We start from the raw sequence: 16,000 nt of genomic DNA, 5'->3' as shown, positions 1-16,000 counted from the left end.
TCCGACGAATGCAAAAAAGAGAAAGAAAGAAGTGGACGTAAGTGGCGAAGAAGAGCGCAATCTCGTGGTCCCCGTGCCAAGTGCAATCGAAGAAAGCCATGGCAAGACAAGCAAGAAGACACCGGGAACGATATATAAAAAAGGCTTTGGCAATTAGAGAGATTCTTTTCGGGAGGCAGAGCTCTTCCTGGTCGGGGACAGGGTTATACTGTTGCTACCGACAAGTAGAGAGGCAGTACAAAGAACACTGCGGCGAGCACCCAGGAAGAGCGGACAGTCGGCACTTGCGTTAGCCTCTCTTCGGTTGGGTCCGTCCACTCGCTATCCTGTTTCACTTATCGCCGGTGCAGTTCTTGCTCTTGTGCGCCGCCTTCCTTCCGATTGGCTGCCCAACGGGACACGGTCCGAGTTCAGCGACACGAGTTGAACAGAGAAGCAGCTGCTGGTACTCAGCAAAGAGCTCTGCTCTTGCTACTCCTATCATTCGTTCCATTGGTGATGCTGGCTATTGAAAGCCTCGCAGGTCGAAGATGCGACTGCGCGAGTGGAGAGCAAGGAATAATCGAGAAAAGAATGCTTGAGGCAGTCTTGAGCCGCCTCGGAGCTGGTCGCGATAATAGCAGGAGGGTTTCATACACGAGAGTACACTGCCACGAAGCGTCGTGTTAGTTCCTTCATTGCGCGGATTTGCTTAGAAGTGATTTGCTATACTGAGTCTTCCTGCGGTTCGAAATGTCCATAATTCTACCGCGCTCTGCAGTCTGTTGAACTCCTATGTTAGCTCAGGTAGCAGAAAAATTGTTTCGAATAATATTTGGTTCGCGAGGCAATCGCCGGATTAAGACGAATATTTTCTTCAACCGCGAAGCTTCCTTTCTGAATAAAATTCTATTGGATTTCGCTTGTATAGCTCCCGATAATTTCGTCCCAAGTTCGCGATGCATAGTATTGTGCAGCATAGTAGGCGCCGTTGGCGTCGTTGTCCTCGTCATCGTTGTTAATTGATTAGTCATCTGCCCATCTGTTTCACTTTGCGTGGAACCATGGCAGTTTCTTTTTTTCTTTTCCCGTCTTCTGCATAGCAGTACTGGGCGATCGAAAAGAAATTGCACTTGATGTAGCAGCATTCCCAGCAAAACGTAGCTGCGCCATTTTCGCACGCCGTTGAATATTTAAATGTAGGGCTGCAAGCGGCTCCGATGTAGCGTAAATGTTAACTAACTTAAGGCCAATATAGGGCAATTGTGGCCGCACGTTCAGATGGTAGTCGCCATGTTTCTTGGCCATGTTTCTGGGGCAAGCGCGGCTAGGTATGTCTTGTGATTATAAGCCACTAATTTTATAAAAACTGTGAACTCTATCATGTGAATGTTTATAATCGGAAACAGGGTCACAGCGCAAATGCTGGACGTGGTACAAAGTAACAAGCGGCGAGGACACACGCTGTCTTCGTCGTCTTTTACCTTGACCTGGCTCTAGTTTTCGTGCCGTTAGCCTACTCTGACGGAGGACTATACCATATAGAGAAATCCATTACGCTTCATGGAGAAATCCATTAAGCCATGCGCATAACGTTCAGGTTGTTTCACATAATACTGGCATCCTCCTCTTCATACCAGAGCGGCAAACACGTAAACAAGCAGGCGCATCTATAGAGCCTTTTGCAACGTGACCAGTCATGGATAGACTAAAAAGCGCATTGTGCGAAGAGAAGGAGAGGAGAAATAAATGTTCATTTTCGAAACAGTATAACGGGGCGAGTCCATGTTCGAAGGGGAATTTATTTTGCGGGCGGTACCCACGCGATAGCTTAGTGGTTATATTGCATTGCGCTTCTGAACGGAGGTCGCGGGGTCGATACCATCCTCGGGGGTCGCATTTCGATGGGGGCAAAACGGACAAAATGGACAAAACGCTCGTGGTGCCTAAATTTAGGCGTACGACGAAGAACCACAGAGTCAAAATTAAGCCGGAGTCCCCCTGTGTCAGATCGCGGCTTGGGCGCGTAAAACGCTACAAATATTTTTTTTTGTTTTGTTTAGTTTCGATGCACTATGAAAGTGCACCAATCATACCACTGCTCTTCTTCTCGCTGGCCCATCTCCCATTATGATCGACACTAGAAAAAAGAAAGGACGGAACTTACGCAACGACTTCCTGTCTAATTTTCCTGGGAATCCAAGCGTTTTCATTCTCGAGGGTCGTTAAACCCACCTGCCTTGCGGATCAGCGGCCGACCAAGCGGATAATTGGAGAGCTCTCGAATTGCCGCTGCTGATTCATTCTGATATATTACTTGGATATGTCTCCATCCAAGAAACTGTTTAGAAGCACCTTGAGGGTAAACGGCGCCGCTGAGAAGTGTCAAGAAAGCTCACATCTTTTTTCTCGTGTTTGTTTCCTCTGTGTGTTGCGAGTGCTAAAGATCAGGCTAACCAACTCATTCAGCTACGCATACAACAGCTCTTTTTTAGAGCGCAGCTCTTTGGCGTCCGTTCCTGGGTTTCGCGTCGTCGTCGGCGTTGTCGTCGGCCTCGTAACCAGCTCCGCCCCCCTTTCATCCCCCCAGCGCTAGCAGCGACCGACTGATACCGCTGGATGCCGCTGACGCCGCTAGAGAGTCAAGATAACGTGACTGCATAGAACACTGTCGCCGCCATGCAGAAAGAGGAGGAAAGGGTCCCCCCCCCCCCTGTTCTTGTGTGGCGGATAGGGTGCTCTTCAGTTGCCGACGCGCCGGTTATTTCACGTAGGCCCCGGCACGTCGACGAATACGTGACCACCTTCCCACGGCTAGACCTGGTTCTTAGCGCTGCGGAAGCGAGGGTATCATATTGTTTGTGTCGGCATCGGCGGCGTTGTCCCTGAAACCAACTCCGCAGCTGGGGTTGACTCACTATCGGCATCAGCGGCATCAGTCAGTCGCTGCTATCTCTTCCCTCCTCCCTTTATCGTGTTGTCCGCTTGCTGCGCGCGCTTCTGCCCCCATCGTTTGCCGCTGGGTGTACACGCCGCCCCCCTCCCCGCTCTTCCTGCGAGTCTCCGGTTGTCAAAGCGCCGGCTCGAACTTAATTCCTTTCTTCGCTCCTCCTCCAATGCAACCCCTGTGCGGTGGCAATCAGAGAGCCAGATCGGTGGCGGCGGATCTGTATATGTGCACCGCCCGAGCCGAAATTGCCGCTGCCGTTCGCCCTGTGCGGTGGGTATTTTGCTGCGCTCAAATTTCGCATTAGGAAGTAACGTAATCGTCGGTAATTTTTTTCTTCTTTTTGTCGACGGATACTGCATCAAGGGCGGGGGACGTAGGGGAGGCTGTTGGATTGTGTGAAGCATAGCCTTTTATTATTGCGATAGCGATTACATGGACACTCAAGACGAATTTCCGCCATCCGCGTCCGCGTCACCATGAGGTCCTGTATAAAGTCCCAAGTGCAAAAAGATCGCGGCTGCTCGCCTTATGCTGTAGGTGCGAGGGAAAGCATGAGAGGGGGAGCCGAGGAGGATGTTGGCTTGGTGCGACGGCATCATGGAGGAAGGAAACTAAGGAGAGGCCCTACCCCCTCCCCGCGCTAGGAGAAAAGTGTGGAGAAAATGACGTAGTAGGTTCTCCTTTGTTTTGCTGCTTTTTTTTATTTCTTTGCTGCCGTGGCCCCGCCTTTCGGGCCACAATGGCAGCTTTGTTATTGTTCTGTGCGCTCACACGTGTTGCTCCGTAGGTTTCGTACCGTGGCAAAGGCGCCGTGCGGGCAAGTTTGCGTTGGTCTCCGTGTTTTGTTGCGCTGCGTTATCTGGACCGTGCTCTACCGGATGTTGCTGTGGCCAGGTGGGACAGGAGGAACTAAAGTTCGTGAAATGAACGCGCATGCAACGCTGTACGCAATGTACCGCGCCACGGCAATGACTACGGACGAAGGAATATCCGCGGGAAATGTTACCCTCTTTGGTGGAATCATGCTAACGCGCTAACGATTGTTTAGTATTGCTGCGGAGCGCGCGGGTCCGAGCAGCACGGTTGCGCGCAGCGCGGCGTGGCTTCGCGAGAAATGTAAACAAGAGAGGAGAGCTGGCCCGATAGGCGGAGCAACGCCATGAGCAACGCCAACTTCCGGCTTCACTTTCGCTTCACAAAGAGCGACGTCAGGGCCTCTCCTGAGTTTCCTTCCTCCGTGGGCGGCATCTTCTCGTGCGCGCAAGGGAGGAAGATGGAAAGGTATGCGCATCGACTTTTAGATCACACATACGGTGGGTGAGGGGTTGGGGGAGGCGGGGCGTGGAGATGTGCGCGCGCGCTAGGAGAAAGGGTAGCGCCGGCAGCGGCCGCGCGCGTCTTACCTTGTAGGTCATCTGCGATGGGCTCGAAGGCTATCCGACGCGAGACAGCTGATGGCTCAGTGTGCGCTGTGTTCTCGTGGGCCTGGTTGGCGTTGAAGCTAGAGGAAGCACGAAGGCTTTACAACAGCCAGCGTTCTGACGGCGAGTGTCCGCGGTCATCGAGTGAGATGCTTCCATGTGTGCCCGTGCGCACTTGACGCCGTGCTTGTTAACTTAATTAGTAAGGAAATCTTTGCAGCAGTTCGTATGGTCAATGAAACCACTAACTTTACTGCGTTGAGCTGTCTAAGAATTTGCTGTCGCAATGAGTGTTTAGCGTTCCGGGCCTAAATGCGACTTTTCTTATTGAGTTATTTATTCAGAAATACAGCCCATTTCTCATACGAGGGATTAGACAGAAATAATAATAATAATAATAATAATAATAATAATAAAAACGGCTGCGACATAGCAGTTCAAGGAAAACACAGTGTGATCAAGCGCTTAGCAATTATACAGTAGATAAAGATAAAACGTCCGTCGTTAATGCAGGAACAAAGCAAATCAAACAGACAGCAGTAAAGAGAAACGAGACGAAATCATGTGTTTCAAAAACGCAAAATTCGTCAGAAAAGAAGCAACGATGCATTATCGTTATTCACCTCTTCCCTTGACCTCTTCTCACCGTTACTTTGCGTTATTAATGTTATTTATTATCGTTATTTGTTATTATTATATGTTATTATTATGTTATTATTCCATGCATTATCGCTAAATGTACTTAGCAAGAAAAAAGAAGAAGACATCAATAGTGTAACAATTCTATGCCCACCAGCTATGGCTCAGTGGCTGCGGCTGATTGCCAGGTCCCAGGTTCGTTTGCCGTGCCGTGGCGTATCGATGGAGGCGAAATGCCAAAACGCTGGTGTAGCTTTCAACGCCAACCAAAGGACCCCCGATGGTCAAAATTAATCTCGAGTCTCCAGAAATGGCGCCCCTCATATTGAAGTAGTAGTAATACGTGATTTAATCGGACAATTGAATAAATAAAGGAAAAAGGAAGAAAGAGAAAATTGTTACCGACTGCAGTGAACGTGAATCGCAGTGTGCCGACACCTGAAACGCACTGCGCTATTTCTCGGGACGTTAAACACCACGAGAGAATACCAATGTACGAAAACACTCGAATAATTGAATCGAAAGTTGATTTGTTGGAACTTTGGCATGATAATTAGCTCACTTCAGACTGCTGCAATGTGTCGTGCAAGTATAACGGCCGCCTTCTTCAGACAAAGTTGTTGATGTGAAATAAACTTCGTTGTCTCGCACACAGGACAAGCTGCATAAAGTAGGATGCATAAATTACGAAAGTTATGTTTCCGCATTAAATCCACCCATGCTGCATTTGCGTTGTGCGCTTGTGTAGAATAGCGCTGCCGTTAAAATGAAACAAGAAAGAGAGAGAGAGAGAGAGAGAGAGAGAGAGAGAGAGAACAGAAGCAATAGCGTGAGTACAAGAAATCCAGTGCGCGGAAGCACGCCGTGCTGACAAATTGAAAACTTGTGCCTGCGAAAATTAGAGAGAGAAAGAGGGACAGAATGGAACGAAAAAAAAGTAGTTGCTCGTGTTTTGTTGTTTCTTCTTATTTGTTTTTTTTCTTTTGCGAACTATAAAGACCGACATGATGGATGGGCCCGGGTCACAAATGCAGCGTGCTCGGTGCCCTCGCTGTCACGCTTGGTACATGTATTTAATTCCGTCCTCTTCTAGGCAGCGTAGCACAATAAAAAAAAAAGCGTGCGTTTTCATATAGAGGTCTTCACACCAGGCTGAACACGTCTCCGTTTTACGGACCACGCTGATGTCGGCCTGCGGAAGCCTGCTCCACTGCTCTATGCGCGCTCGCGCTCGATAAGAACAAAATGAAACTTTACTAAATTTTAAAGCCGACCTTTTTGGAGTGTCCGCAGGCGTACGCACTTGGTCAAGGAAAAAGTTATATACACCTCAAAAAGTTGCATGCTGGAAATAATGAGAAGCGTGCGGTAAGTGGTACTGAGAAAAGTGAGCTGCTCAAACTTTCTTGATGTATTAAAGATAGACAAAATCAATGTAGCAGGATTATGTATACGTATTGCACTTTTGTAGTGAAGAACATGTCAGTTTTCTCTTTTTCTCTCTTAATTGGGTCGAACTCATCTACTGTGGATATGCAAATGTGCAAGTAGCTGAAACGCGTCGCGCGTGTGTCGGTGTACCGCAGACGATCTCCTCTCGCGCTCCTCTCTGGGCAGGTAGGGCCACCTAGCGGCGCCGCCGCGAAGTTGCACACATTGGCGCACACACAGCGACCCCAAGAATGACGTCAAACAGGTTCAGTGAAGAGCGCGACGTAACCGGGCTGGTGCAAATACAAAACGACATACCCGCGGGAACGACTCGCATTTTTTTGTAAAGAGAACCAACCTCAGATTCGGCCCACATTCTTTTTTTTAGACTGCGATATCTTCGAATGCGGTCCATATTTTCTTGCTTGTATTAGACAGCCGGAAAGAAAGTGGTTCGGAGAATGCCAAGAATACTATTCGCTAATTGAAGAACTGATGCTTCGGTAAGCTGGACAACCGAGTAAACGTGAAATAATTGTTGTGCTACCGCGTTCGAACTTCGAAGTCTGGCCCTTTTCCCCCAAGCAATTTTGTCCTGAAGGAGGACTAGTCATTCTAAATGTGCATTTTCTTTTCTTTTAAGTTGTCGAAGCAGTGGGCTTGCGAGATTGTAAGCTTCCGTCCCTGTGTATAGCTTTTGCAGGCAGGAGTCCGATACTTTCCACATAATTATTACGAAATGTCTTGCGGTATGAAATAATCAGGCTTCGGGTTGCTTCGAATTGCAGGACAGATGCCTACATCTGTTTCACATGTGGCGCACTATCTTCAGCTCGCCAGTGCGAGCAGTGAGAGAGATCTCTCTAGCCTTCGAAACATTGCGTGCCAAGCGTGAAACGGAGTATATAAGATTTAAATTAGAGAATTTTGTTTTTAAAATAATGAAAACGTCACTCTTACGGCGCGCGGAGGCTTGGTAAAAGAGATTAGATTATGGGGTTTTACGTGCCAAAACCACTTTCTGATTATGAGGCACACCGTAGTGGAGGACTCCGGAAATTTTGACCACCTGGGGTTCTTTAACGTGCGCCTAAATCTAAATACACGGGTGTTTTCGCATTTCGCCCCCATCGAAGTGCGGCCGCCGTGGCCGGGATTCGATCCCGCGACCTCGTGCTCAACAGCCCAACGCCATAGCCACTGATCAACCACGGCGGGTGCTTGGTAAAACGGAAACTACGCAAAAGCAAAAGACAGATAAGGACGCACCTAGGTATGGAGGCACCGAAATCTCGAGCGGGAGCTCGAGATTCTCGCGACGTCAAGCACCATGACTCTGTCTGCACCTCTCTAGATCATTGTTTATTGATTAAAAAAAATATCTCATTGCATTCTAAAATGACAAAACGCCCCGGCTAAGTTGCGAATTTTTTTTTTTCGCATCAACGCAACACGTAGGCGAGAAAATTCTTTGAACGTCCATTACGTCAGACTGACGTACCGGCGCCTCGGCATCGTGCCAAAGCTGAAATTGGGAAGTTTGCTGTACATCTTCTGGGAGAGTAGGCAAAGTGTTTTGCCACGACGGCTTGACAGTGACGTTTGAAAAGGATTCTTCGCGTCTTATTGGGATTGAGTGTTCCTCCATAGTGGTCACGTGAAGTTCGAAATTTCAGAATAGTTCGTGACGCTGCTTTCTTTGTTTCTTTTTTAATACACCTATCTTTTTCTTTACTTGCTTTAGAGAACTGTTGTTCTGGTCCAAATCGTCTATTATAACACGACGAGAACTATAAGGTGCGTCGAATGCGTGGCAAACCGAGCTAAATGATTATGGATATGGAGGTTTTACGTGCCGATATCACGATCTGATTATGAGGCACGCCGTAGTGGGCGGCTCCGAATTAACTTTGACCGCCCGAGATGCTTTAACGCAGGGTTCCTACACCTCTTTGAAATACTTGAAAACCCTGGAAATTGGGAAGCAAAATGATTCAAGGGCCCATAATTCGTATTGGGAATACATGTGCTCCTTGAATTTCTTGAAAACAGTGGTTTGTTGCTGCTTTTGGTTATTGGAAGTAAGAAACTGTGCATAGAGGCTGTGCCATGGACACTTCTTTCGGGAAACAATCCTGGATACGCTGTCTTTTGAGGCTGTCGCTAAACGATTCCAATGTGTCATGTCCACAAACACCCACGACAGAATTGTTTTAGATTCCCGTTGCCATCGTGGAGCCAGACAAAGCCGAATCAAGCGACCAAGCTGTGTGACCATTTTCGGTCGGTCGGTCGGTCGGTTTGCATTTATGAATGGCTCATACCCACTACTGGGGATTGACGACAAATCGGATGAGTTAGCAAGACAGGGAGTAAAATATTACACAAAACACGGACGAAAAAATTTCGTGAGGATAAAAAAAGTAAAGAAAGGCAATGGTTTAGGAGTTAAAAAGAAAACCGTCCTGATTCAGTTAAATACCTAACAGCTGCGCAGATATCCCGCTTACAATGTCCCCAAGAAGAGGCTCCCAAATTTAAGCCAGGCTGTTCGTAATGGCGATATTCAATATAATACAGAAAAATGTCCGACTAAAATGTTTTCCCTTAATAATGAGGAACATGTTGCCCTTTCTTTCTTTTCGTTCTGCATTTTTTTCGGTAATCCAATAATCGCGATTTGACGACCTCCGGTTGAGACGGAGATGGCACGTGGCATCTGGCACGTGCCCGGTATTGATCCCGAGAGATGATTACACAGCGCCCTTTTTCTGAAACTGAAAAGAGTGATCGTTTACTTCCCCGGACGCTATTAAAGAGCCATTATGCAGTGAAAACGCTTCACCGCAATTCGTCTTCTTAATAATTTGTTGGGCTATTTTTGCGTAGTCATCCTGGTATATGGAGCACGGTAATGGCAAACCGATGCGACGCTACAAGGACTGTGCAGTAATTACATATCGGCGGTATCGAACAACATCATCGCTGCTCTTGCTTCACTTAGGCCAAGCAAAAGAGAAGGGAGAAAAGAGGAACATAATTCGATTTTATTTTTTTAACATGTACATTTCACTTGTGTTGGCGCAGAACGTACGACAGAACGTACTAGTCGTAACCATTTGCTTATTTCCTAATAGTTACTGCTTATTAATATTGTGCTATATTTGTTGCTTGCTGCGGTATTAATATTGGCGGGTTTGTTCCGTTTAACGTTTGCAAGCACTACAAATGTTGTGAGAGAGGCCTCAGTGCAGAGTTTGCCCCTAATTTTGAGCCGCCGATCTTGAGCCGACATCCGGCTACAGTAGCAGGGAATCGAGTCGTGGACATTGGCGTCAGTAGAGGAACGGCGCCGACTATCCTTCCATGAGGCTGCACTAATGGTACCTGCATAATCCTCGAGGAGATGGCACTTCATTATGTTGATGTGCTGTATTTGTCAAAATCGTGCGGGCTTACGCTGCCTGCGGTTACCAAGCCTACTATACAGGCTATTTAACACAGTTGCTGTGGCATGCAATAAGTTACAGTGACCTGGGAAATAAAAAAGAACTCTCATAAGAGGCCTGGAGCGTCAGCAACGCAACAAAAACCGTACCAAGCAGCCGAACGGCATGTATGGCGAAAGTTCGAAACTATTGACCGTATAATTTGACAAAGGCTGTATTTTAGCTACATTCTGTTTGTTTCATTAACGTGATGCCGTTCCTGCGTAGGACTGACTTTGCGGCTGTAATATCTTATACTTAACTAAATAATAATCAATCCGATAAACCGTGTAAAGTTACTTCATTCAGATGTATAGTATCGCGTTTCATTCAACAAGTACTAAAGCGTCGGACGCGTTGTTTAGCTTTATCTAAGCTAAACGACATGCCTTGAGAACTTAGGGCACGATTATTTGACAAAGTAAATATGAGAACAAAGAACGATGTTAAACGTTGTGGCTTCCCGTATTATTGAAAAGCGAACAACTTGGTTCGTTTCGTCATGAAACCAGTTTCGCGAATGGGCCTCGTTCGTGTATGGCTGTCATAATTCGCACAACAGACAACTGGAAGAAGAAGAAGTTGCATTACTCGGACGCTGGGATGGGCTACTGCCACAGGGAATTCCAGCTTGCCACGTTTCTGCTCACGGCTGGTAAGATTAGAGCTGGTAATCTCATCGTTTACCGCTTCAAAGTGTTTTGAAAGGTTGTTCGAACGCGCAGGAATTTTGCTTCGGTGCCGTCTCCGTCCGGCATGTTGCCACGCGCATAGCCAAGATGTCTGTTCAAGCTACGGCACGTCGTGACATTGCAAGCATTTGCATGCAAGCTGCTATCTCTCGGAGAAGCGCACCGACCTGGACGTCGACTTAGAATCTGTCGGGCCCTTGTATTCACCATCTCTCTCTCTCTCTCCACACACACACACACACACACACACACACACACACACACACACACACACACACACACACACACACACACACACACACACACACACACACACACACACACACACACCTTCACCCCAATTTTACGTAATGTTCAGGAATTGGGCTCATTATACAACTTTACGACTGTTGCGTCGTCTCGTGAAAATTTTTGTTTGCGAGAAAGATTAACTCAGCAGTCTCCGACCATGCCCGTGGAATTTTTCCAATGGAGAATGGACACCAGAGGGGCACTAACTTCCAGCATGTATATTCAGGCCAGTTCCTGTACCGTGCCAAATCGGCAACACCAATGTCGCTAAAAAAGTCACTGGGATCTTTTTAAAAACAATGTTTGTTTTGTCAGTCTCGGCTGTCCCATGTTTGGAATCGATTGCCTCCGGTGTCTAAAAGTAAATCATCGTTAATGAAACGTTTAAGAAATTTTCGCGTGTAGGTCTGTTGTACAGCAAGCGGACAATATGAAGTAGCACAACCTAAATTATTTGAACCGGCCTTAGTACTTAAACAAAAATACCCACATAGAAATATTTGGCGAGAGTAAATGGGCAGCAGGAAAGCTACTTCTGCACATTAAGATGTCAGATTGGAATCTACATATGAGAAGTAATTGTTCCCAAAGAAGGAATTACGTGTTTCCTGTCATATTGCTCACGACTGCAAGCAAACATCCGCAAGCAGCAGGGGGGAAATTAAATAGTACTGAACAGCTTGTCGCACAGTCGTGAATGGATTGCAGTAGAAGAGTTAAGCGGAGGAATGATAGATGTACTCGCTTCTTGGTGCAGTATTCTTCGTGGAAGGCCAAGGAGAGGAAAACCTGGAACAAGCGATCGCTGCCCTGCGCCCTGGCCTGATCGTCTGCAGCTCCAGCGGCAACTCCATGGGACCCGCGCAGAGGTTGCGAGCGGAAGCGGAGAGGGACGTCCAGGTTTGTCGGCTCCTCGTGCGTACACGCTAAATGGATGGATGGATGGATGGATGGATGGATGGATGGATGGATGGATGGATGGATGGATGGATGTTATAAGCGTCCCCTTTGGAACGGGGTGGTGGGTTGTGCCACCAAGCTCTTGCCACGGGTAAATGGACACCGCTGAACGCGCCACTGGTGGTGGGCTTGCTAAGCACACTCGGGAAAGGAGGTTGCCGTCCGCCGTAGTTTTCTGTCGTTGCTGGTGGTTCTGCGGTTGATTCACGTTTTCGGAGTGGTATAAGCAACATCCGTCGCATGCGTGTGGTGCCGGAAGGTTTGAGGCATGTTAAAGGACAATTGTTGCCTGGGGGGGGGGGGGGTGAGGGGGGGTGTAATCAGTCCCCTGCAAAAACTTGCCGGTGTCACGATTGTAGTCATTCTCGCAAGGCTTTATTAGCGGGAGCAACGGTAACAATGGATCGCCGTCGTTCGGTGAGAAAATTCTTGTTCTCCCACTTTCTTTCTTTCTATATATATATATATATATATATATATATATATATATTTTTTTTTTGGGGGGGGGAGGGCCCTCGTTGTGTTGTGTTCAGTCATGTTTGCACGGGTAAGCGACGATGTTGATCACGACCTATGCCCATGTTGTGGTTCGGTTTGTCCGCAGTGCAGTAGGCGGGTGAAATGCATTTTGCTTAGGTTCTGAATGCTGCTTGTCGCCTCTACCACTAGCCGCTTCTTTACCATGTTGCTGTTACAAGGGCGCACGACTGTACGAGTGCATCGTGGTGCGTGCCATAGCTGTTGAGGCTTGCAAGGACTGATCTTGTTGGTTTTATGGCTCCCATAAAAGCTGTCAAGCAGTTTTCTTTCTCTAATTTATGCGTGCCTTTGAGTATGTTGAACTGTTGCTGATTTTGATGCGAAAGTGCTAAATGGTCCATTGAGCAAGAAATCCGGCTTCTGAAATCTGTAGCAGCGAAATGGCACCTAAATTCCCATTGGCCGCGATGACACATCACGAGCGCGCCTCGACCGAGCAGAGTGGGTGAAACGGGACACCTGCTCCTTCGATAGTGCGCCAGGTGTTGCGTAAGAGGATAGGGCACCACCGCGACGCCACTTCACCGTCGCTCTCGCTCTCGTAAGCCGGCCCGCGGTCAGTATATATCTCTCTCACCCCCACTGGGCTTAGCTGCTGCGCGCGCCTGCCGGTCTTAGTGGCCGCTGCTGCTTCCTCGGTCTCTTGTCGCTCAGGGCGTCCCTGGCAGGCGGCGTTGGCACCGCAGGCTGCTGCTGTTTGCTGGCTCGGGCAACACGTACCGCTATAGTACGTTACTCGCAGCGCAAAACTCGACTGACCACTGAGCGGCGTTCAATTGAATATTAATGCTTTCGCATTCACAACTCATAAATGCCTAAGTGTTCTGGGCCTTTTTTCTAAATTGGAGGTTGTCACGTCGCCTAGTTTGTAAAGGCCTTCAATCACGCTGTGTTTTATCAGAATGATTACAGCCAAGTGCCCCTTCTTGCCTAGTGTGCTGACCGCCATTATGACTACTCTAACAACTTCAGTCGTTTAGCCTCAGCACATCTTCAATGTTGTGGTTGATTGGGAAATGTGCTATAAAAGACCTAGCTCAAGGATAGCTTATCTATTAGTTGTTACACGTGGTATTGCTGTTCGACAGTTCGCTGAACAGTTCGCGTCACGCTCGTGAAGTCGTCACACCTTGATGATGTCTGAACAGATGAACAGACTTACCACGCGTGGCGCTTTTCTGCGTGTGCATTTTGTACGCAATCGAATTATTTCTTATTCCCTTTTGGGGCTTAGGAGTACAATGCCTGCGCCGCAAAGAACTAAACCCAAATTTGCCGCAAGAGTCTATCAACCTTGGGCGACACTGCTTCGCCATTAAATATTACGTGCGGGTTCTTTCTTTCGTAATATTAAACATAAAATGCTCGAGATTTGGTAGGTCTGTAACCTTGTATGTTTCCAAGCAGATCACTAAGAGAATTTCAGATTGCGAAAACTGCAGCGGAGACGTCAGTTCGGTGCACCCTGCGCTATTGCATCAGCAATGCAGCACTGCATCCCTCTATTGCTCACCCGTGCGTGTGGCGACTTCTTTGGCTAGTTTGTGTCCACAGTTTATGACTGGCTATGTGGCGCCTGAAATATAGTAATGAAAGTACTACAGGTGGGAAATTGAAGAGTGTATAAAGCTGAAGACTATGAAGGATGGATTATGGACAATACATTCTAAAAGTCGCTGTCGCAGTATTTGCATAAAATGCGCTTGCATGCTTACACTTAATTTCATACTGAGCTTATGCCGCGTGGCAACCCTTAAACGCCATAATATTAAACCTGTCTACGCTGAGAAAATCTGATTTTGTGTAACTTTCTTGCATGCGTGAAAATATGTGTCAGAGCTTATCATGCAAAGTAAGTATGCTTCCAGGGCGTGAAATCTGTAACGAAATCTGTAACAAGGTCGACCACTTTTAGAGTTCTTAAGAGGTGACATTTTAGGGGCGACATTTTAGCAGCCACTTTAGGGATCCAGTTTTAGTGGCCGCCTTTAGGGCCACAGTTAATATTTGAGAGTGTATAGAAGCTAACTTTTAGCAAAAGAAAATTGAGAAAACTAGTATTTCGTTTATCGACATCATCATTGTGCGTCGTACCAGGCACATTTCCTCCGTGATGTAAAAGACACGTTGAAGTTATGCCTCATTGAATATTGATGACGTCTTTCCGGTAAACGTGGACGACCCAGTACAAGCCTTTCAAGTGCGATTTGACGCAACTTTCTCACGCGCCTAGGTTACGCATGTGCTTGGCCACTACCACGTGTTCCGCCCGCCAAGCGTGAGCACAGTTGCGATACCACGTGATCGAATTTTGTAGCTTACTTTAATGCCAGACGTTGAGCATTTCAGTTAATAGCCTGAGGGATACACAAAGTAAAGACGCCCATGTGTCTTCGTGTCTTTTGCTTGTTCATGAAACAAACTACGTTTATCGTGCAAATTATTCTTGACTTTAATTTGAGGCGGCGTCGTGCGCTTGAACTTCCGTGTCGAATGAATTTTCACCGCTCCTCACCTTCTCAAAGACAGTGTACACCTTGCACTGTCCACACTGTAGCTAGCTCTTTATCCACGCAGGTGTGCTGTCTGCGTGAAGACGTCCTGGAGCGCGTGGATGCAGTCGTGGTCCCGGCCTCTAACGGTACTCACGTGACGCTCACCAGGGCGGCGCTGTTCGACAACATGGCCGCTCAGCCCGACGGACGCTACGCCTGCGTCGCCATGGTTCGAAACCGCACGTCGGCCGCGGCTGCAGCCCCTTCGGACGAAAGCAGCGGCGGAGTCACCGTCGTCGGAAGTGAGTTATGGCGGCCGCACGGCTGAAATGTCGAGGCGTCACTCAACTTTTGCCGCGCTGTCACGTTCGCGCTCAGTTATCACGGCGACAACGAAGTCGCTGGTGGAATTGTTGTATTGTGTCAGCATTATGCAAGACCGTTCAGGGCCTTCATGACAGGTGTAAAGTGATTATGTGGGCGGTAGTTGACGCGAGCGAAGAGAATACGAGAGCAGTTACGTGGTAGGAGCTCAAATGTCGCATAACAGGCGGAGTGAAAGAAAAGAAGAGGTAACCAAAGGGAGTGGCAAAGCATTACATAGAAGTGCGCTGGGTACAGGTGGAAGACAGAAAAATCTCACGGGAGTCCCTGGATAGAGGTCGATGGATAATCATTTATGATGAGGAGCACAACACTAACGCACTTGAAGCGTACAGGTACAGCCTCATGATCTCATACGTTTTCTGATGTTTCTTTAACGAGTGAGTAAGCTCTTCAAAGGAACTTCCGGTTTTATGGCATTCACTGTTATGAAGAAAAACGAAGGCAGGTTTTTATTAGGATTCCGGAGTTACTGCCTAGAGCAAATGTGCTATTCTGTTCAGCTTATCGGTAACAAAGTGAGCGCAAGTTTAGCTGCAATGGTGTAAGATCGTGAAGGGCGTTTCCCAAGGCTGTTGTGTAGACTTAAGATCATTAGACCAGGTAATAACCCCCTCTCTCTCTCTCTCTCTCTCTCTCTCTCTCTCTCAGCTTTGACAGTGTCTGGCGCACATGTCTAGTCTAATCAATCTTTCGGGCAGATTCTGACATTTTCTTTGTTCGACTCGTG

General features: G+C 47.6%; 1 protein-coding gene across 6 annotated transcripts in view; it reads left to right on the top strand.

Moving 5' to 3' along the window:
• LOC135901907 (uncharacterized) overlaps positions 1-16,000 on the top strand; it is a 368,968-nt gene that overhangs the window by 115,335 nt on the left and 237,633 nt on the right. For 5 of the 6 annotated variants that reach the window (XM_065431728.2, XM_065431725.2, XM_070525171.1 and 2 more), the window contains exons 2-3: positions 11,649-11,791; positions 14,969-15,188. In XM_065431728.2, the coding sequence (XP_065287800.1) occupies positions 11,649-11,791; positions 14,969-15,188 (363 nt within the window). Of the gene's footprint in view, positions 1-10,484; positions 10,564-11,648; positions 11,792-14,968; positions 15,189-16,000 lie in introns of those variants that run through there. The other variant, XM_065431724.1, reaches the window with a different exon arrangement.

Source organism: Dermacentor albipictus, chromosome 9 (assembly GCF_038994185.2).
Source record: "Dermacentor albipictus isolate Rhodes 1998 colony chromosome 9, USDA_Dalb.pri_finalv2, whole genome shotgun sequence".
NCBI classification, from domain to species: Eukaryota; Metazoa; Arthropoda; class Arachnida; order Ixodida; family Ixodidae; genus Dermacentor; species Dermacentor albipictus.
The sequence above is the reverse complement of the archived record's forward strand: the minus strand, read 5'-3'. Positions and strand labels throughout refer to the sequence as shown.